General features: G+C 41.5%; 1 protein-coding gene across 1 annotated transcript in view; it reads left to right on the top strand.

Annotated features, from left to right (window-relative positions):
• The first annotated feature begins 286 nt into the window (after window positions 1–286).
• The window catches only part of AGPAT5 (1-acylglycerol-3-phosphate O-acyltransferase 5), an 81,653-nt gene continuing 58,542 nt past the window's right edge, over window positions 287–23,397 (top strand). Inside the window, exons 1-4 of the mRNA XM_014948973.1 lie at window positions 287–816; window positions 17,769–17,838; window positions 18,052–18,167; window positions 22,556–22,645. Of these exons, the coding sequence (XP_014804459.1) occupies window positions 598–816; window positions 17,769–17,838; window positions 18,052–18,167; window positions 22,556–22,645 (495 nt within the window). The 5' untranslated portion in view covers window positions 287–597. The remainder of the gene's footprint in view (window positions 817–17,768; window positions 17,839–18,051; window positions 18,168–22,555; window positions 22,646–23,397) is intronic.

The raw sequence follows: 23,397 nt of genomic DNA, 5'->3' as shown, positions 1-23,397 counted from the left end.
GCCTCACGTCGCCAGGGCGCCCTGCCACCACGGGCTGAGGGGGCACCCCCCGCCGCTGCGTGCCCGGGGACCGAGTGGGGCGGCAGGGGGACGGCGAAACGGGCCGGGGACGGTAACAGGGACCGGCGGCCGGGCCTGGCAGGGATGGTGTCAGTGGTGGCTGTAGCTGTGGCTGTGGCTGTGGTGGTGGTGGCGGCGGGTGGGCCCGTCCCCTCAGGCGGCGGGCGGGGCGGAGCCTGGGCGCGCGCCCGCCCCTCCCGGAAGTCCCCCCGCAGCCGCCGAGGGGCCGCCTTCCTGCCGGCGCCGCTCCTCCTCCGGCCGGGCAATATGGTGGCGGAGGCGGCGCAGGGGGAGCCGTGAGCCGGTAAATCGTGAAACCTTCCCTCCTTCCCTACCGCCGTTCACCACCACCACCGCCTGCCGGTGCTTGCTGCTTCCCCGCCCGGCGGGGGTTTAGGCGGACGATGCGGCCGGCGGGGCGGCCGGGGTGTGCGTGAGCGCCGCTTGCCCCATGTGGGTGTCCCGGTGAGGCCCCGGGGAGGGGAAGGGAGGGAAGGAAGGAAGGAAGGAAGGCAGGAAGGCAAAAGCGGCGGGAAGATGCTGCTGTCGCTGGTGCTGCACACCTACTCCATGCGCTACGTCCTGCCCGCCGCCGTCATGATGGGCACGGCGCCCACCTACGTGCTGGCCTGGGGCGCCTGGCGCCTCCTCTCCGCCCTGCTGCCCGCCCGCTTCTACCGCGAGGTGGACGACCGCCTCTACACCATCTACCAGAGCATGGTGCTCTTCTTCTTCGAGAACTACACCGGCGTGCAGGTGAGCCGGGTTAAGGGAGGGTGGGCTGCGGGCGGGCCTGGCATCCCTCCCCCTGGCCGGGGGCCAGCAGCCCTCGGTGATGGTTTGCCTCTCCCGAGGGCTGGCCGGGCCCGCCCGCCGCCATGCCGCCTGCCCAGCAGGTGCGGGAGGTGCGCGGCCTGGCCCCCGGTACCGGTGAGGGGCTTGAGGAGGAGTGTTGGCAGAGGACAGGCTCGTCCCACAGCGGTGGCTGGTCCGGTGGTGCGTTCCGCGGAGGAATTGGTGTTGTCTTCGTTTTTGCAGGTCGGGGAAAAGCAGAAGGGATGCGACGGCGGCGGTGCTGGGTCAGCAGCACCTGAGGGGCAGCCGCCTCGGCGCGCTGGAAGCCTGCGTGGCACGTCCCTAGCGTTACACTGGCGGCAGATGAGGAGGCTGTAGTCGACTGTAACTGTGCTTAGAGACACGTCCAAGTTGTTAATAAATAGGTTACTCGCCCTCTACATTATTACAGCTTCTCCATCTTCCTGCAGTCTGACCCCTGGCAGGCTTTGGGCCCTTAAATTTTTGCACCAGCAGTGGATTGCGATGATTCGGTACCTCAGGAACTGAAGCCCAAGGTTTTTTGGCTTAATAAGTTGGAACCATAGGCCTCGCTTGGGTGACCAGAGCGGTATTTGCATTCAAATAATAATACTTCACTTACAGAGCGTTAAGTGTTTGAAGGGTTACATATTTGTCTGCGATTTGAAAAGTTAAATAAGGAGACTTTAAATTCTACATGTAAAAAAATAATTACGTAAATGACAAATGCTACTGTACCCAAACCTGACTTTCAAAGTCAGAAGTGTGTCTGAAGTTGGCGTCAGCTGTAGGTGCTCGAGAGTACAGAATAACAAGTGTTTACATGTTTGGCAAGTGACAGAGCTGGTACAACTAAGCCCTTCTTCATATTTACAGCTAAAGCATTCGTCCACTCTCTTCTGAAGAATTTATTTCAAAATCAGGCCAGGTCTCCCCTGATTTCCACTCTTGAGCTGCAGTTGTAGGCCTCACTTGGTACCAAAGTGGAAACCCCCAAAGCTGGCTATAGATAGGGGAATTGCACAGTTTGGCATCTGGGTAGATAGAATGGATACAAAAGGGAAGCGAGATCTTTTGGTGGTAATTAGATTTTGATTTGGCTTGTAACTCATGTGACTTCACCTTTGCATCTTGTCCAAATTACTTAACTTGTGATTTACGTATCTGGGTTTTTTTATTAAAAAAAGAAAAAGATAAAAAAGGCAAGAGAGAGTGGTACTTCACAGGCTAACTTCTTCCTGGTTTATCTGCCTTCTTTTTTAAGCAGCATCTTTAATGCAGATACCTTGATGTGTAGTAACACCCCTTGGTCATCAGCTGCTGAAAGTTGCAGTATAGTAGTTTAATTCAACCCATTCTGTGAATGAGAGCCAAGATTCAAGATATAAATTGTAACAGAAAAATTACTTAAATTTCTTAAAAATAGCATGCATGGAGTAGCAACCACTTAAAACTCTTGATAAGAACTTTTATCACAGAAATGTCTGTGATGTAAAGGTACAGAAAGCAAAATGCTAACCAAATGAAACAAAAAGGCAGCCCTCATCTTTTGGCCTCTATTTTCTTTTATTGCATTGTGGAAAAATTCATCCACACAAAAAAAAAAAAGAAATGGTGGGAGACAGTAGAGGTGATCACTTAGGACAATATTAAAATAGAGATGCTTTGTCACAGTAAGCAACAGATGATTTTAAGAGAAGAGGAGATCATATTTGTGAAGCTGAAATAAAGGATAACAGAAACAAATAAGAGAGCCCACAAAACCAACACAGCATCTTATAGGATAAGTAAAATAGTAACTGAGACTGAAAGGTAAATAAAATCTTGGAAAATAAGATGTATAACTAGAGAGGTAAGAGGTGGAATCCTTAAAATTCATGTATCGTTTAACTGGAAAATATCCTCCATTTGTTTATGAAGGAGAAACGGGGTGTCCTTTCAGACCTTCTCTTGCAAATACTGAACATATTTAACTTGAAACACACGATGGAAAGTTAAGCATGTGCCCAAGTGTTTGAGATTGGGATGGTAACCTGAGAGCTACTGTGAATTGGCTGTTTTAAGGCATGTAATTAGATACAGAAGTGTAGCATCATTAAACTTAATCACTTAATCCCAAAAAACAATGCAAGAATAGTAACTTGCATGGCTTCATAAAGGCATCTGTAGGGCTTCACCAGCATTAAGGCATCATACTAGCCATGGGAGGGAGGAATTCAGCATCTCTTTTGGCTCTATGAATTTATTCAATCAATTGAAGCGCGTTGGGATAATTTTTTGTAACTGGATAAATGAGAGGCCGACAGCCTCATCCATCAGAATGCTGAAACTTGTTGCGTAGTCTCACTGAAGTCATTAGGATTATACAGATGCTTAAGTGATTTACTGAATCAAATACTTAAGTAACTTTTTCTTAGCACTACTGCTGTCATACCCTATATAAAAAAAGTCTTAAATGTTATGTGCTGTTTAGCATCTTTGGTTTATTACACTTAGAGTATTTATGGGTTTTCGATATGATAATGCTGTAAGGCAGTTGTGAATATTTGAGATGCCTCATCTCAAAATAATAATTTTGCTGAAATTCCCAGTAATGTGAATGGGATTACTCCTTAATAGAGTAAGGTTGGTTTGGGTCATAAACATAGATTATTTTTTGACTGAATTAAATACTAGTGATATTTCTTTTTTAATTTACCTGTCAGGAGTTGATGTTTCTGCATATCATCTGCTGTTGGTCCATCAAGTGTCTAAATCTGTCTCCCCTTCACAACCGTATGCACAAACGTATTTTTCTTCTTTTTTTTTTGTTCTCCTTGACTTTGTTCTCCTTGGTTTTAGTCAAGCTTATTAAAACAGAAACTCTAGTTCATGCTAGGAAGGCATTTTATCTTTGTAGCAAATCTTTTTGGTTGTGAAAGGTAACTAAGTAAGGTGATCACCTGATCTGCATGACAGGAAATCTTGAAAGACTAATAGTTCCCTTTCTCTTAAGTATTTGACTTGAGATCTAAAATAATTACAGAGCTATAACTGCTGTGAATTACTGAGTATTTGTATTCTAGAGAGCAGCTCATGAAGTAACTGTAGAAGTTTCTTACTTTCTTATATGTAAATATATTACCTTTTTAAACTTTGGGTCAGACCTGGTTTTTTTCCAGCCAAATGTTTTGTTTTACGAAGCCTTAGAGAACTTGAGCTAAAATGGAATCAGGTTAGATTTTCCAATAATATTAGAATTCTGTTATTGAAATGCCAAAAATAGCCCTTTTGCTGGCTAGCATGCAAGAGTTGGCTGTAGAAAATTGAAGAACCAGTATTTAGGGTACAAAAAGCAACCCAGAACACACCGGTCCTGTAAATGAGGTAAACTGGACAAAGGTCTTCAACGATCTCCAGGATTGTATATACTCATAGTAATGAAAAATCTGTCAATGCAGTCTGTTGGAATGTGGCATGGAGAGAATGGTCCTGCTTTGGCCTGGTGTTGCTTTTGACACAAATGCAGGTGTGTTGCTTCCCACCTCTCCTGCTGTAAGCTGGAAAATCGCTACTGATACTCCTTTTTAGGAGGAATATATATGAGATGCTTGAAGTCTGTAGAGTGAGTAGAAAGTCTTGGACAGTGAAAGATGTTAATTTTATCAAGGATGAGCCAAAGCAGTCACTGACAGAAACTGGCGCAATTGAAGCGCTTTGGAGGACTTGAATTTGCTTGTGCTGATGGTTGGTTTGGCCCCAAATTTCAAAATCCTAAGTGGCCTGTGAACTGTGGTTGTGTTACTGCTTTTGTCCTTACTGTGTTCAGAAGGCCTGGTCCCTTACATTTCATACAGACAATAAACAGTTGCATCTTGCCATAGAATATGAAAACCAAAGTGACTGCAAATGTGCCTGTGATTAGGACGTTTGAAGGGCTGAAAGGACTAGTAATTCAATATGATGAATGCTGTCATCTCGCTGTGACCCTTAGCATCTTATCCCAGTTTCTGTCAGGGTGATGAAATTAATGCCTATTGTGTTTGTGCACATGTTTCACATCAGATGAGGACTAAATGTTCTTCAACTTTTTGTTGTAATTCCGCTTGGTATTTTGTATTGAGTGGCTGTGAAGAAATAATAAAGAAATCATCACTCGGACTGCTTCCTAAAGGATCGTTTTCCATCTGAAAGGTTTTGACAATGGAATAAAATCCATGACTGAATTAATATGCATGGATTTTGTTCAGTGCTTGTGTCAGCTCTCTTCCCTACCCCCACTTCCCACTTAGTAGGAGTTTTTGGAAGTGGTGCTTTCATTAAAGGCATTATGAAATTCTGGTTTTCATTGTCATTGCAGGACTCTGGCAGGGCAGTGAGAATCAGATGCTACCTCAGCGTTGTTTAGCAGAGCTGTAGTATTTCTAACAATTATTTCTAACAATTAGGAAATACAAGAGATGGTTGTTTAAACAATGCAGTGTGCTTTCTGGATTCATATTGAAGCTTGGGCTTTTTGTGTCTCAACAAGGTTGAAAACTACTTAGGATTAGAGCAAATTCAAACTTTGTGGAGACCCTGCAGTGCTGAACTCCTGACGTTGCTTTCAGGTGGAGTAGAGCCTGGGCTGTGTTTCATGTCTATGAGGATAGCTCAGAGTCTGAGTTTGAGATGGATGCTTTGTCTTCTAGCTAGTGGCCAATTTGCAGTGGCAGTGAAGGTCACGACCTCCGTGCCCATCTCTGCTCCTAGGACAGCAACCTTCCCTGACAATGTTATATCTACTAACTTCCTGCTTTCCCTTTTGAAGCTGTTCAGCCGTACCACAGGTAATTCAGTAGGGCCCAAGGTGGAGGTGGGAAGTAAGAGGCAGCACAAGTCCAATGGCCAAGTTGCAGCATACTCACATCAGGGAGGTGCTTCTGGTTGCTGTTGGTGAGGCGGGCTGTCATCTCTTTGGAACCTGGTTCTTCCCTCTCCACAGTGGGGGAGGCGTCATAACCAGGCTTCATCAAGGTAGGGTGGAGGTTCATCTTCTAACTGAAGGTCTGACGCCTCTTGAGATGAGGACCCATTTCCCAGACAAACACCACAACTGAAAGGTCAAAAGGAGATGTTGCTTCTTACCCTTCTCCATATGTGTTTGGAAAGACAATGCTGGCAATTGCATTTTGGCATGAACCTGGTTTTATGAAGGTGCATTTGAGTTCCCTGAGCTTTCCTCCCAGCTGGCGGCTCAGGAGCACAAGAGGACTGGGACAGAAGCTGAGCAGGAAGGTGCAGAGATGTGGGTGAAACAAATCTCCAAGCTCAGGTGGCAGCTGAGCAGCCTCTGAGGACTTGTGCTCTCCTGGTTCATTCCATGTAGCTTCCAGCAGCAGCTCTTGCTAGCATCTGCTCATGTTGCTGCTTTGCTAAACTTTAGCTGTGGTGAGGCGCGTTGAGAGGTTAAGATCATCATCACTTGTCATTTATTTGTGATGCTAGAACTAATGAAATAAAGGTCTCGGGGGAGTGCTAGAAATTTTGGGATTGGTGCAGTGCAACGATCGAAAAGAACCTGGAGAAGATAGTGGTGAAGTGAATCACTTTTGCGTGATAAGCTTTTGAAAGAAGCCCAGTGAAATTTTTTTCTGCTGTGATACTGGCTCTATGAAGACAGTTTACCCTGGCTCGTTTCATTAGAGATTTCAATGCACAGCTGTCTCCAGGAGTGTATGTCTTTTACAGTATACAACAAAGTCCTGCGTGTTACTGTAGCAGAAATTAAGTGGTACCTGCTAAGCCTGAGGGATGCGGCTTTCAAATTGAGATGGATGCCTAATTTTAGACTCTTACGTTCAACTGTGGTGTGAGGCAGCAAAAATAGATACATTAGGTATGTAAGCTTCGTGCTCTTTCTTTTTCAGATATTGCAAAAGATATATTTGTATGTATCTTAATTTTTGTTCTGTCTGCCTTTGGCTCTCATTCTGAAGGTGAAAATTAAGTCCTTAATGACTCTGGTTTGTCGGGATATCAGCTGGAGTTCTGCTGTGCTGCAGATTTGGCTCTGGGACAGCCTGGAAAGAATTTAGTGCTGATCCTGATCATCCCCCACCTCACACCCGATACGTGCAAAATAAAATAGATAAATTAAAACTGAGGTCTGTTAGCGTTTTTAGATAGCTGACACTTGATTTCTGAATCAAAACTGCTGTTTGGGTTCATAAATTAGAAGCCTTGTGTGGAAATTTGCCTAGGTTATGTTCTCTAATTAGCAAGTCACAACTGAATCTGAATTTTATAGCAACCTCATCTAATACAGTGTGCAATTTAAAACTAATGTATGTTTACATTTTAAAGTTAGCTACCTATATTTACGAAAATCCTAAAAAGTCAAGTATCTGTCAGGTAGGAAAAGTTAAAGAGTTGAAGGGCAGATTTGAATGCACTTACAAATTTTTATTCCAAGTATTTGGCCACTAAGTTTTATAATCTTGTAGTTTGATTTTGAAAATCTCTGTTTAAATATATTTTAATTTGAATATCTTAAGATTTTTAGTATATTAAGTTCTTAATACAAGTTCTTCTGAGTTTGTGTAATTTTTTTACATTTGAAAATATGAATGGTATTTATCACATTTTTTTACATTCTATTTTTCTTTCTTTAAAAAAAAGAACAACAACAAAAAAAACTGCATAAGTTTTATGCACTTTCCTCTTTTTGCATTTAACTGTGTTTTGGTAGATGCTGGGCCGTGGAGTTTCACAGTGCTCTTCCATGCCCTTTCCTTCTGCTTACATAATATGTCCAGATCCTTTATGTAAGGATGATTGTTAATTGAGGAGTTTTTTCTCCTGGTACTCCACCATCAGACACTGTTCTTGCTAAGAGAAGATTCTATTCATAGTTAAACATTTGACTCCAATTATTTCAAACTATTTACCTCATGCATACAGGGGATCCTTTTTTTCTCAGTTTTAGTTGTGTTAGATAAAGTAGGCTCAGATGTCAGGGATTTTGACATAACAATTATGAGGAAGCATATCTTCTCAGGGGAAAAACACTCTTTAATCTTTGTTCTGTCAATTTGAATGTATACTATGAAGAGATTTGGGATAAAAAAACCAGGAAAATTAGTTTCTTCTTTTGTTCATTTCAGTTCTGTCACATACTCCTTGTCATGTTCCCTGTTATAACTACCTTCTCGGTGCAGGGCTAGGAAATCATAAAGTTTATGCTAGTTTGATTTATTTTTTTTTTAATGCAAAATTAGCTACTCACGATTGGGTCAAATCTGTATTTGAGCACATAACTAGATGTGAAGAAAAACAGTTATTTTGGATGACTTTGGATTGTATTGTGGTAGTTGCAATTATTTTTTCCTGGGGAGCTTACGGGTTGACTTGAATCCCACCCCGTTTTTGTAACACTACATGGGAATCTGAGGGCACGTGTCTGTCTTTTGGCATAAGCCAACCCAGTGCACAGTCCCGAGCGAGCTGCAGGTGACCTGCCTCATTCACAGGCTGCGGTGCCGTACGGATATTAGAGTGATTTTAAGGGTGCCTATATTTTAAGGCTGATTCAAGTTTATTGTGTTCGGGTCTGGAGCCAGATTCGTTGCAGCTGGCTCAGGTACCTCCCTGCATGTTCTCTTTTGCTGTGTAATGATTCCTTTGCCTCATCTTGAAGGTTCATAGTGCCTAAATTCTAAATATTTAGTGAAAATGATGTGTGGAGGAGCTTGCAAAAAATCTTATTCCGCAGTTACAAGCAGAGGATGTGGACGTTTCTTGCACTTTTCCATGTACGTCAGCACATTGATAACTTCACACTAGTTCAGTCTGTACTTGTATACAAACTTTGTATACAAGTTTACATATATATACACTTTATACATAAATATAGTATAGTATATAGTGTATATATATACTTTGTATAGAGACGCTTGTGCGAGTGTTACAGGTAAAGATACAACCAACTCCTCCTTGGAGTCCTTGGCATTTAGAAGCAAAGTTTCTTTTTCTTTAAACCTGTCTTCATCGATGGCATTGCCAGTGGGATCGAGTGCTGCCTCAGCAAGTTTGGGGAGACGCCAAGCTGAGTGGTACCCTTGACAAGCCCAAGGGGTGAGGTGTCATCCAGAGGGACCTGAACAGGCTGGAGAAGTTGGCCCGTCTGAACCTCAGTGAGGTCCTGCTCCTGGGTTGGGGCAACCCCTGGTATCAATACAGGCTGGGGATGAAGGGAACTGAGAGCAGCCTTGCCAAGAAGGACTTAGGGGTACTGGTGGATGAAAAGCTGGACATGCACCGGCAATGTGCGGTCGCAGCTCAGAAGAGCAACAATATCATGGGCCACATCCAAAGAAGCGTGGCCAGCAGGTTGAGGGAGGTGATTCTGCCCCTCTACTCTGCTCTGGTGAGACCCCACCTGGAGTCCTGTGTCCAGTTCTGGAGCCCTCAGCGCAGGGAAGGCATGGACCTGTTGGAGCAGATTTAGAGGAGGGCCACAAAAATGATCAGAGAGATGGAGAACCTCTCCTGTGAGGACAGACTGAGAGAGTTGGGGTTGTTCAGCCTGGAGAATAGAAGGCTCTGGGAAGAACTTACTGTGTCTTTCCAAGGGCCAAGTATTTAAAGGCCGCCTACAGGAAAGGTGGGGACAAACATTTTAGCGGGACCTGTTGCAATAGGACAAGGGTTAATGGCTTTAAACTAAAAGAGGGAAGATTTAGTCAAGTTAGAAGAAATGTTTTGCAGTGAAAGTGGTGAAACACTGGAAGAGGTTGCCCAGAGAGCTGGTAGATGTGCCATCTCTGGAAACATTTAAGGTCACATTGGATGGGGCCCAGATCTAGGTGGATGATGGATGCAACCTGATCTAGTTGAAGGTGTCCCTGCTCGTTGCAAGGGGGTTGGATTAGATGACCTTTAAAGGTCTCTTCCAACCCAAAGTATTCTATAATTCTGTTATAAAGAGCTCTAGCTAGAAGAACACTGCAAACTGCCATGACGTTTCCTGCTTCTGGCTGGTGTGAGGTGCACAAAGGGTAACATTTTCAGAACGTGCTTAATGTACCAGGGCACTCTAGCTGCTGTTTTGGGGGATGGATGGAATGGGACACGGACATTATGTATTTTCCACTACAGAAGAGTAATAAAGTGAACAATAGATACATTAAATGTGGGTCGCTTTTTCCTTTCTTTTAAGGAAATTACAAAAATCTGCGGGAAGAATTCTTCAGAGGTGCCAAAGGATAATAAGGGAGACTGTTGCTCTCCTAATGAAGCAGGTGGAATACTTCCTTCCACTCTTACTGGAAGGCATGAGCAGGTTTTGCGTAATACTGAGATGCCAGATGTTCATAAGAACTCTCCTGTTGAAATCTCACCTTTATAAATAACCTCCTATCACGTATGCTGTGTATATATTTGAAGTATATGCAGTACGTGTTAAAAAATGTAATTGCTGGTAATTTATGGTAAAAGTTACTTAGAGGCTATAACCCAAGTGGTCAGTGATTGTAATTGTGGGTTGCTCCACGGTCTGTGTCATGGAACTGCACTATAATCAAAAGCAAGTCATTTGCAGAAAGATCTAGTAAATGATTTAGGCAATGAAAGTTGGATTTATTTAGAATTTAGATGCCAAAATCTTAAAATTATGATCATAAGTCCTGCTTTATTTCTGTCACCAAGACTAAAACAGTTAAGTTATAGAGATGCTTGTTTTTTTTTTAAGGTTCTTTAGATAGCTAAGGAGCCCAGGCAGGAATGAAGTAGTTGTGTGTGCTTAAAGTTCCCAACCTATGTATAGCCTTGATCAGAATCTAGAAGCAAAGCTCTTGAATTTACAAAGTACCGTCAAATGGTATTTAGCATATGCTGGCAGGACTGGGGACCTCAAAAAAGGTTTTAGGTCTTGTTTGGTTTTTGGTTTTGTTTTGTCCTATTTAAACATACTAACAAACAAAAACCAAAAGGGTATAAATTATTGTGCCTCTCTTTAAGTGAACAAGGTAGAACACAAAGTCACCTTACAGGATGCATCAGTTAGTTCTCTCTACGTACACATATGCCCACCACTTTGGAAAAGATGATTTAGCAGTGTGTTTTCAGAAGAGAGAATCCCCACTCCATAGATGTACCTTCTAACAGCAGCAAGCAGCGTGTAAGAGCGGGATAGGATTTAGGATCTGCATCTGCTTTCAGTGGGCCAGAGTCTGGCAATTCAAAGCTGGCAGCCTCGGTGTCACAGAGTTGGTGAACCCCTTTCTGCAGCACTGAGCTCCCCGAGGAGCCAAGAGCTCCCATTTCTGGTTGATGTGCCATAGGTAACTACTAGAGTGGTTTTGTTGAATCTGGTCTGGGACTGTTGTTTAAATAAACATAAATTGCCCTGACATACTTGATGTTGTGAAAACTTATTTTCTCTGAAATCAGCCTTTTGCTCAGATTAGGTATTCCAGTTTTTATGGCTGTTTCCCAGAACTGCTTTGCTATTTCACGTGCCCCTTCTCTAAACATTTAATCACCACCCGAATCACCCTCTGAATGAGAAGCTGTGAAACTATACACATCACTGTCTAGGAAATGTTAGACTGGTGTGAATAAAGTGGTTTGTAATGTTCGACTCAAAATCACTATCTGAAGTTTGGGGAGGACTGTTTACAAGTCTCTTTTTATGCTCAAATACAAAAAGTAGACAGATATGCATAGAATAAAAGACTAAAGCTGTATTTTTACTGACATGGATATTGTAAATGTTATTATAAATATTAACGTGTTTTCATTAGCTCATAAGGTTCCTTTAAGATTTTATTGATTCTGATTCTTCCACGAGGAGTTTTCCCTTAATTCAGGGGTCGGTTATCTTGAATTCAGCTGAGAAACTGGAAAGCCTTTACATTCAGCATCAGAACTAGACTTCTTCTGTACATGTAGCTGGTGCCATTGGATGAGGCATAACCACTCAGGTTTTAACAGTTTGTCAATTGAGACTATAGGACTAATAGCTAGTATGAAAGCAAAAATGTACAGACTTCATACTTAACGTCAGGTGGTATGATTCAGTCCTGCATAATCCATATATGTTCTGAACATAGTCTTCTTACAAAAAGGAAGTAAGTAAAATGGCAGTGACTGTGGTTTTTTTAAGTTCTCTACTTTGTGGTTCAATTGAATGATTTTAGAGAAAAAAAAAAATACTTGAATTACCTATAGGAATCTTCTCAGTATTGCCCATATTTCAGTCTCTGGGTAAGGGTTTTCTTCACTGAACCCCAGTAAAATGCATAGCTGCAGAATATTTGAGTGAACTCTCTGCTTCAATAAAATGGATTGCTTTGTGATTTTATGGTTTGATGCTGAGCCTGACTTCAGGCTCGTGCAATTATGTATTGAGCAGATAGTCTCTTTAAAGCAGTTATGACGTGTAGCAATAGTATGACCATTACCTAAAAACTGTATATTACATAAAGGTATTTTTAGGAAAAATGATACTTAAAGCTAAATATTTTTTTTTCACATCTAGAGGAAAAACAACTGAAAACTAAACCATGAAACTCCTTTTTCCTTCTCTCCTATTCATAGTCCTTATGCTGTAGGCAAGTGAAACCCATGTCTTGTTAAATGCAAATAAAAGTCATCCTCTGTCTTCTGTGAAGAAAAACAAAGATTTGAAATTCTTATAGTAGGACATCAGAAAACCTGAGGAATTCGTCAGCACCAAGTACAAGTTTCCCATTTGCATCCTGTCTTGAACCTGCTTCTTGTCAAACAGGGTAAACAGATTCTGTGATCCGAGGTACTTTCTCGAGAAGCTCAAGGGACTGGTTGTGTCATCAGTCAGGTTTTTAGACTAAGAATTTAAACAACTTCCCTTAAGATGCCTGCAGCAGTGCTGCAGAAGTCAGCTTGCACAGGGTTATCATTGACTTTCAGAAGCCGTATCTGGCAGTTGCCTGTGGTGGTTTGTTGATGCAAACTCCACCCTTTCACCAAAAACATTATACCCAGACTTTTTAACAAGCAGATGAGAAATACATCCTAGGATGCTATTTAATAAGCACTCATGTTGTAGTAGCGCCCAGCTGACAAAGATGCTCGTGTCCCTCAGAGTGTGCAGTCCCAGTTACAAAAGTAGACAGGAAGAAACAGCAAAATGGAGAGAAGTGCACGTTGTGAGGATAGCACAGCTAAATGTATGAAGTTTGTGTGGTTGTTTTTAAGTAAAGTGTTGATGTCTTGGATGTTCTGGTTTTGCTCTCTTCTTCCAAGAGAGGGAAGGAATGTTTTCCTGCTGTTATCCTACTGCTTTTATCCTTCTTTCCAGTTGCTATTGCCTGTGCTTAAAGCTGACGTTTTTCCTGATCAGAATGCACCACCTTCTCCACAAAGTGCCCCAGTGCACCTCAGTTTGGTTGAAGTACCAGCAAAGAAGGGAGCATCATTCTGCAATTCACCCCTAGTGTCTTTGCACAGAGAAGGGAGGAGGGTTGAGAATTCTGAGGAGCCAAGGGTGAGTGAGCTGGTAGACATGTGACAAAACATCAGCTGAGATGGCCCCAGGTTTTTTCTACCAATAACCATCCGTGTTGCCTTACTGCCACTGAAGCAGAAATACCAGATCTGCTTGCAGGTCAGCTCCTGAACTGCTCCTGTTATCAGTCACATCCAATTATCACATTAAGGTAATCTCTTTGCTGTGAGTTTGATGTGGTCACCAGTTGACCTGCAAGCAGGTCTTCTGATAATGTGACTTTTACCTCTCGAGTTATTTTTGTCATGGCCCTGTTTACTGAGCTGATGTAGCTAGGATGTGATCTGTTTGATTTTCTTTGACATATACAGATTCATAATTTTGTAAGCAAGAAATGAAAACTCTAAATTGGGAGTGTCCACCTTGTTGCAGTGAAAACCTGTGCAAATTACGAGTTAATTCAGGTGTGACTGCCTTGCAGGACTGTTTTACATTGCTACGTGACCTACCACCTTAGTACAGCTGTAATTGCACTGGAAGAAGCAGAGGCTGCTGGGGAAACTGGTGTCACCAGCTCACCCAGGAGCTCCCATTTGCATGCCTAGATCAGCCGAATTAATAAATTCTCTGATCAGGAGAACTTGTAACCTCCTGCCAGTGAATCGGAGCTTCCTGTGGCCGTGGCACTTTGAGGTGTGTCCTGTGAGCAGCTTGGTGTGTGGCATCCAGGGAAGCTGGATACCAGCCTTCCCCCAGGAGAGACTCTCACAGCATCCAGTTTCCTCTATTAGAGACTTCACTCAATTGAGTTTGACAGCGCTGCTGTGTAAACAGATGTGAAAGACCCATATTAACAGTAACTGTGTTACCAGTTATTGTGAACTGGGCTGTGAAGCAACCAAAACATGGCTAAAAGCGCACATTTTAATGTTCTGTACCCAAGTAATGTTTGCAATGTTAGACTATAAACTGCATTTTAAATATTTTCCCTCAAATCTCTGCTTACTTTGGCTTGCTGTCTTGCTCTTCCTTTTAACTTGTTTTCTTTGCTTGACTTCATTGTGCCTTTTCTTTATTTTTTTTTTTTTTTTTTAAAGCAAAGCAGCACCTATTCAAATAAATAGGTTATTCGCTTCTTCATTGTGGCGGACAGAACGTTTTCTCAGTCTTCTCAGCTGATCTATAGGTAGAAGGTTGCTTCAAAAGGGGCATGCACACAGCCTGGCACCGTGGATACCTTTTTCTGCATTGCTGTCCCTGGTAAATTACTCAAGTGCTTGCCTTCCACCCTGGTCCCCAAGGTCTCTTCTGCACCAGCAGACTGAGAAGGAGCCAGAGACTGCACATTCTCTGCAGCAGGGAATTCTGCAAAGTTAGCTACAAGAAACAGCAGGGAGTCAGAGGTTTTCTGGAGACTATGAGGAGAGTACTGTATCATTTCCTTCTGCGGTTATAATATGCATTAGGTGCTCTGCTTCACCTAAAAGCATCAGATTGCCAGAAATTAAAGACTTACCCTGGGGGGGGAACTCTTCCCCTGCTTATCCACAAGCAGGTGAATTCTTCAGACATCATCTCAAAGGGAAAAGGGCAACGTTTCTGCAGGTTTCAAAGCCCTTAGCTGTTAGCCCACTCTTGAGTAAGGTCTACGAAAATTTCCAGAAACACAACAATAAAGCAGAAATGCTTAGTTTTCAGAAGGAGAGCTGTGTGGCTGCCCCACAGCGTGGGTGTCTCCTGTGAACTCGGGAGAAGCCTCTAGAAGAATGCAGGTTGGAAGCTGCCATTCTTACCTGGCTGTAATAACAGTTGTATGGCAGGCTTGTAGCTCTGGGTTCCTACCTGTGAGTGTCTCCTGCAGGAACAGCTTGTTTGCTGGCCTTTCCTGAACCGTATGAGCCTTTGCTGGAGATCACTGAAACGGGCAGCGCCGGAGTGAGCGATGCTGCAGTCCCATCCTCTTAGGCTGAGCCATCTGAGCAAACAAAATGGCATTCCAGATTTTCTCAGATCTTTCCTTTGCTTTGAAATAAAACATCCTGGGTTCTGTGTTTAATGAGAACTAATTATAAATAGGAAAAGATAGATATGTTTTTTTTAATTTTATTTTTTATTTTTTAGTTCTGCACAGCAGTATAGCTATGTATTTTATCATGAGTCAAAAATTCTGGTCTGTTACATGTAAACACACGTAATTTACAGTAAGACTTCATGTTTTACATAGATATTGCTTACAGTAACAAAGAGCGTGTGTTCCGCTGGGATTGAGAAGTGAACTAGGTCCAATCTTATTGAAATAAAAAATCATACAGATTAACTGTTATATTTGGCAGTCACAATCATATATACTTTTTTAAGGGAATGATCCTTTATATTTGTTCTTACTCATGCAATAGTCACAAGTGAATGCTTTGAATTGTGGGTCTGATTACACTGAGATTTTGACTTTGTGCATTAAAGTGGAAATTTTTGCAAGTCAAAGTTATAAATTATATAATTCAAACCTTGTTTCTTCTGTGGGGCAGCTCTTAGACTGTCACGGGCAGATTTTCTTTTCCTCTGGTTCTTATTTTCTTACATTCTAAAAAAGCACAGATAGCATTTGGGACCTTCTGGTTTAGTGATTTGTTCTGTTGGGCCTTTTCCCTTCCTCAAAAACAGTTTTTGCCAGAAACTGCAGAGTGGAGTCTTAACTTGAAATGGAGGAAAACAGTATTTAAGGACCTAGTGCATAACACTGCTGGGAAAATGTACACTTTAAAAATGAAGCTTTAGCTCCATAAGTGAGAGTAGGAAGGTATTTTTTTATTTCAGTGGAATTTTTGCACCTGAGCTGTAAGATCAGACCCTCTGAGTGCTACCTTGCACTAAATTGTATGTGGTATTCAAGAGTGTCAGCGATAAGGTTATAAGTTTTCCTGGAACTTTAACAAGAAGATTACTCCCACAGCTTTTCAAAATCTTGTTTGAATTTCTTGGATACGATTCAGAATATGCTTGTCAGCAGACTTGTTACAACTAATATTCAGTTAAAATTTATTGTGCCTGCCTTTTTATTGGAAAAAAAATTAATTCGAGTAAGTAATATTCTCTTTATTGTATGCAGGGCAATCTCTTGTTCACATATTTACTGAATATCTCAGTTTGCCAATATTTGGTTTCTTGCCTTGAAAACAAAATGCGACCAACGGTGTAGCTGCATTTTTGAAGAAGAAGGAGCAGTATGAATGTAAAACATCCAGCTTTAGGTGGGGTTTTTGCCCTAGGGTTACAATATAAGGCATTACCCATCCAGTACCACGGGTTAACCGAGAGGTGGGCAGATTCTCCAGAGAGACCTTCTGTAAGGACCAATATGTGACTTGGCATACTAAATGGTATTAGTCAAGCTCTGAATATTAGTTAGACCTTCCTGATAAAATTCCCTGGTGGTCCAGACAAGGGAAGTGGTGATGGTAAGCACGTAAACCTTCCAAATAGAGCTTTGATTTTTGGTGAATGGAGTCACTTTGAATAAGAGTGTATGTTTAATCCAGCTAACTTCTAGGAACAGGGAGTACAGCCATTGGGATTGGCAGAGCAAGAGGGGAATGCTACCTAGAATGTACTGGTTGGAAAAACTAAGCTGCATTAGATAATGAAAATATTTATTAAAGGTAATTAAGCAGATGCATGGATCCTTCAATTCAGAATTGAAATGGTTTAATTGATTTCTCATTTTATATTTGAAATAAAAGTAATTTAATTAATCCATTTTAAAAGCTGACTTGGATTACCCCTTCCAGCATCTGGCTTCGCTCTCAGGAGGTTATTTCACTAGTAGGCAATTAGCTTTCGGGGGGGCTGAGGAGAGGAAACTACAAGGTTAAAAGGTATCTTTAATGTAAAAGAGAAAAAAAACATAACAAAACCTGCTAGCTGGAAGCTGAAGACCAGTGTAAAGACACCTCTCAACCTCATGCTTTTTTCTTAGTTCTTGACGGTTAAAATCATGGCAAATGCTCGAGATTTTGTTCTTGATCTAATCCAGGAAAATGTGCCATTTTAGATTGAATGATAACAAGCCTCTGGCTGAAGCATATCTTATTCATTGGATGTACTAAGTTAAATGGTGTTTTTGTACATGTGTATTGTTCTTCTTTACCTTTAATTATATTAATGTAGGGATCTTGCTGGATGTAGGTCACCTTCCATGGATCCAGTTCTAGGGCTGAGGCACAGGAACAGAATAGCTTTAGAGCATCATTAATTAATATTCACTGCTTGGTTGATAAGCCAGGTGTATGCATGATGAGTACTGACACGGTGATGGGCTGGTGTTCTGTTAATGGTGCTAACTTGATGACACTTTTTCTGGTAAATAGGTAATTACTGCAGTGGATCTCATTGCTGCCTAATGCAATGGAAATAAACAAAAAAGTAATACTACATTTCTTTTTTTTAGGTAATAATCTACGGGGATTTGCCAAAAAATAAAGAAAATGTAATATATTTATCAAATCATCAGTGTACAGGTTTGTATTTTTTTTGTTGTCTTAGCACTTTTATAGATTAAAAAAAATCTGCTTATCTGTTTACTGTGTGTCTTTCCAGCCTTGCCCTAATGAGCAGGAGCTTTGCGTTCAGAAACCTTTAATGATATTTATGTGTCTAACGTGCGCTTTTTGTTTCAGCAGTGGCAATTAAAAACTAGTTTAACTAAACATTTTGGGCTTTTGTCTTTGCAGTTGATTGGATTATTGCAGACATGCTGGCGATCAGGCAGAACGCTCTCGGCCATGTCCGGTACGTCTTGAAAGATGGGCTAAAGTGGCTCCCACTGTACGGGTGGTATTTTTCTCAGGTAAGCCCATTGACTTTTCCCTTGCTGTTTGGGGGTTGAATATATAAGATGCACTTTCCTTCCATTTATTGTACGTGCTAGGAAGATGTTTTATTTATTGTTTAATTCAACATGAAAACAGCGGGTTTCACTCACTATAGTTAGATGTGTATCTTAGCTGCATCCATAAGTCAAGTCAGATCAGTTGATTGCTAGAACCAGAAATAGGGGGAAAGCTTTGAGTATATGGCCACGGGTGGGAAGGCAGGGAGGAGGCAGGATAGCCCTTCTGTGGCAGTTGACTCTGAAACTTTGCCTCCAAGAAGCTAATGCAAATTGGATTAGGTTTAGAGAGCTTGGGCCAGGGGAGGTACGGATCCATGAACTGCCTCATTAGCACGCTGAAGAACAGGAACCCCCTTAAACAGTGGCCTTTCCCAGCAATCAGATGGCAGCCTTGGATCTGATTTGAACAGGGTTCAGAGCCTTGGATCGGGTCACATAAGATGCCCATCTCTAGGGTGTGAGCTGTCTCATGGTTTTATCTCGGAGCACAGGCAGTGGTTGGGGTTCCTGCTGTCTGCTCGGTGCCTGAGAGGTCGGCGTGTCCCCCGAGATACTGGGAGATCCAGGTTTGATGTTTGCAGCCTGGTGGTCCAAAGTGTTTGTTGTCTTCTGGATGAGTGCTTTGGGCGGCGAGTAGGCTATACATCTAGGCTGGAGCATAGGAGGTTGCCATCCTTTATTCTAAAATCTCTATGTTCAGAAAAGAATATGCTGCAGAGAAAATAAGAAAACTGTTCACGATTTCTTTTTATTGGTGGGGTTAGTGTCCCAGTCCCCTAAATAAGTACGGACTGTCACACCCTTTCATACCTCCACTGGGAGAAAAGAGACTTCTCTGTTGTCTAATCCTTGTCCCCGCTAATGACTCTGGTTCTCTACATTTTTCTTGCACTAAAGTGACCAGTCTGCTGCATGGAAATATTTTGCTCTTTGTCCTTGCCTGTAGTCATTACATTGGTGGTGATTTAAGTCAGCTTTCATTAAAATACAGACAGGATATATATTCCATCCGCTATCATTAGGTGTCCAGAAATTATTTTTTTCCAGATTTTGGAAAATTACTATTGCTATCTGCGATATCCAGCGCTCAGTTTCCTGACTGCTGTATCGACTGTTAAAAGAAGGTTCCTGTGGAAATTAATCTGAATGTAGCCTACGTTTTTAATCAAAACATATATATTAAATAAAAACTGTTCAGCTTCGGATTCCTCAAAACATAAAAATACTACAAGGTTTAATGGGGAACGATTATATATATATATATATATATATATTTAATTCAGTGACACAAATGAAAGGCAGCTTACTAACAGCGGTGATGCGTGTGTGCTTAAATGACCAAGACGGGATGCAGCAGGACTGCAGTGCAAGCTAATAGGTATTTTTATTGTTTTTATCACACCAAACAGTGCAAAAACATAAAACACTTCCTGCCCTTCCTGTTGATGTTCTGTCAGTGATGTCACTTACACTCCACTAAAAGTTTCCAGAGCCACGTAATTACGCCATGCTCACGGAATTCATATTCCCTACCTCAGGTAAACATCCTGTTTGGAAATAAACGTGGTCTGGATGTCCAGGAGAGCGAAATTCAGGCACAAAGGAAGTATATTTGTAAACATAATCCATTGTTGACTGAGAGAGGGGCTTTTAAAGTACAGCGGAAAAAAATTATAACCTTAAAAACAGTACTTCCAGAAATCTGTTTTGAAAAGCATTCATATATTTGATCTCTTAGTGAAAAGGAAATGCAATACAAATTGGGGAATTTGAGCTATATACAATTGCATAACTAGCATTCTTCTTTGGAGGCAGCTATCTAATAGCAAGAAAAGAAAAGAACCGCTTAAATTAACCTGTTATATTCCAGGTTTGATTTATTAGGCAGAGCTATTTCTTTTCATAAAGCCGGCTTTATTATTTTTGGGTGGATCTGAAATTTTTGTTTTGCCCTGTCTTTCACCACCAAAATGCGGCTCGCTCCTATTCATCTTATACCACCTGGTGGGGCTGGGATGTAAGTTTGATAAATATTTTTAATATCCCAGCATTTATCATAGGAAGTATGTCTTTGTCTTTTCTGTTATTCGGCATCAGCTTGTGCACCCTTTTGGTTGTTACTGAATTTTGGCCAGATATTCAGCTGCTATGGCATCTTGCCTCTCTTCAGCTTTGAAACCTTGCGCCATAGGGGAGCTGACATATTGATGTGGTTGGGTTGTATGCAGCAAATGGTGATGTCACAGTGTGTAATTTGTCTGTTCTTACCTTAAGTGACTGTGTACTCCTATTTACTTGAGAAGTACAAATCTATTGTCTGGCCATTAAAGAGTCTGAGGTGGGGGTGCCAAACTTGTCTTTGGTGTTGCGGTGTCCCTAAGCAAACTGTACAACAGCAACTTGATTTCTCCAAGTTCACGAATTAAAAAAGGGAAAGGTGGTTTGGTATTTTCCCAGCTTACTGCAGCTGGAGAGTAATTTGATAAATAAGCAAAGACTTTGATTCCAGCCTTCCCTCATTTATCAAAGCTTGGCCTCGCTGAGCTCACAGAATGATGATTTATGGAAGTCTTTTTACAGTAGATGCATCATTACTTCTCATACCAAACTGAGTTTGTCCTTCCTGAAAGCAGTTGCTGTGGTGAGTGTGACTGTACAGAATAAGACTTCTACTTCCCTTTAATGGTGGCAGATCTTAAAGATGTCCTGACACGTGGAGTGTGTCGATAACACGTGGCTCTCCGTTTGCTGCACAGCCAATGCAACGTTCTTCTGTTCCTGCCTTTATCTCTCTGGGGCTGGTAAACTGCTCGTGGGATGGTGCTGACACCATGCTCCAGCCTGCTGAAGGCCACACTGGCTGTACTGGGGGATTCTCTTCTAGGTTTTGGTCCCCTGCCAGGCACAGCAGCAGAGCCGAGCGCTGCAGCTGGCTGCTTCACCTTGGAAGGGAACCGCAGGCAGGAACGTTAAGGCAGAATATTTAATATGGTGGAGTTAATGCACCACTGACTCTCTGTCCCTTTTCACTGCAGCTTTTGGAGAACAACTTAAAAGTCAAGTACCTCTAGCTAAGCAGCTCCACAGCCAGCTCTCCACACCATGAAAAGCAAAGGCCAAAAGCACTTTGCATAACTGCATCATCTGCCTGCCTCCTCCCGGCCCCTCAGGCTTTATTCCTGTCCACGCCATGCAAATAAAATAACAGCTCCTCGCACACTCACCACCACCCCTCGTCCTGCAGTGTCTTGTAGCTTTTCCTGAGATAAGACATTTGAATGAGGTTCAGCTCTTAGAGTGTGTAAAACTGTAAATACACAGAAATTATCTGGCGAATCTTAATGCCAACAGCCAGGGTGGGCAGAAAAGAGTACTACCAAGTTAGGGAATTGGTTAGAAAACCCATGAAAATTGTGTACCTAAAAAATGAAATTCTGTTATTTGGAAGCTTTTTTTTTTTTTTTTTTCAGAATTCATTGTCTCTGTAGTCCATTTTGGAACATGTTTGTTTACATCCTGTTGTAGCCATGCTGTAGATAAAACAAAGTGATGGAAGAGGGAAATGATGAGGCAAATTTTATTTCTTTATATCCCGTTTTCTATGTGTGTACTTTGCCGTACTCCTTTTAGTGAAGTTTTTGTGATAAACCATGTAGAACAAGTTATATATATTAGTAAAAATATTTTTATAAAGGCTTTTGCCTTCTAAAGATTTTGTCTTACTTATTCAGTTATATTTCTTAGTATATAACTGCTTTATTAAAAGTTTGATTCTCTAATAAAATGCATGGAAGTTTGCAAGACTAAGTTAGTTACTTTTGTGCTACTCATAAATTTCATATGTATAGGCACAATACTTATAATTCCAGCATTCGCATTAGTCATTATTTAAGAGCAGGTGCATAAAATTGAAAACAGTGACCCAGAAGTACTTGTATGTGAGTAACTTCACTTGTGTGATTATTTTTTTTCCCTTGATATACAAGTTAAGCTTCTTGTTAATGTTGTCAGGAATAGATAGATCCCTGGGGTCAGTTCCAATGCCATCTTCCAGTTAATTATTTAACACCTTTAAGAAGACACTTCAGGTGTCTCAGGACTTTTTTTTTTTTTAGGTCTGCTCTTTATTTAAACAGATTTTGTGAGCGGAAGTACATGCAAATGTAAAATGAGTTTCAGGTGCTTTCATCCTAGGAGAAAACATCTTATGGGCAATTTGCATCGTGAGTCATAAAGGTGACTTGTCACTGTCATCTTGTTTGTTCTTCTATCAACTGTTCTACATTAAACTGCTTAAATATTTAATTATTTTCTTTCTTTTTTTTTTTTTTTTCCTCTGTTAGCATGGAGGAGTCTATGTAAAAAGAAGTGCCAAATTCAATGAAAAAGAAATGAGAGAGAAGTTGAGGGCCCAGATGAAAGCTGAGACTCCGGTAAGATTATACCTTCCTTCCCCTCCTCCTCATTACTTTGACTTTTTTAATGGCAAAGGCTTATTGGAGAAATGAGCCGTGCCTGATACCTACAAATTACAAGATGGTAATCATGAATTTGGTTTGTTTTTTTTTTTTCTGTATTTTTACAGTTACTTTTTGTGATCAGAGTAATACCTCCAATTAAAGGAAAATTGACTAGTCCTTTATGAATGATATGAACTTTGTGATTCTGTCTGTAGAGGGCAGGGGGCGTCTGGACTAAATCTTAGAAAATGAGCTGTACCACCATCCTTGAGAAATCACTGTCAGTGTTCCCTGTGTTTCAGAAGACAACATTTTGGCTACTGTAGTAAGACTACAGTCACAGACCGGTATTTTTGTAGAATACCGGTTGTTTGATCTTCTGAAAGTCAAGAACAATTCTCACCAAATCTTAATTAGTCATGCCAATGATCAATCATTTTTAATAGCAGTGACATCTTAGAACTGAGTAACTTTGTCTGCTACGCCTGAAGGAGAAAAGAAACAAAAAATCCCAAACTCTTGATAATTTTCTATTTGAAGAATGATTGTTAGTGCCAAGTGACTTTTCTCATGACTCCCTTTATGGTTTGTGGCTCAGTGGTTAGAATCACTGTGCTTCACTTCCATTACTTGCTGTGCATTAAAATGTTTCCTGTCTTTTTGGCTAGACTTAAGAAAACCAACTCAGCAAGCCTTGATATAGAACAGTTACGCTTTCATTTTCT

The sequence above is a fragment of the Calidris pugnax genome, unplaced genomic scaffold (assembly GCF_001431845.1).
Source record: "Calidris pugnax isolate Ruff unplaced genomic scaffold, ASM143184v1 scaffold141, whole genome shotgun sequence".
In the NCBI taxonomy this organism is placed as follows: domain Eukaryota; kingdom Metazoa; phylum Chordata; class Aves; order Charadriiformes; family Scolopacidae; genus Calidris; species Calidris pugnax.
The sequence above is the reverse complement of the archived record's forward strand: the minus strand, read 5'-3'. Positions and strand labels throughout refer to the sequence as shown.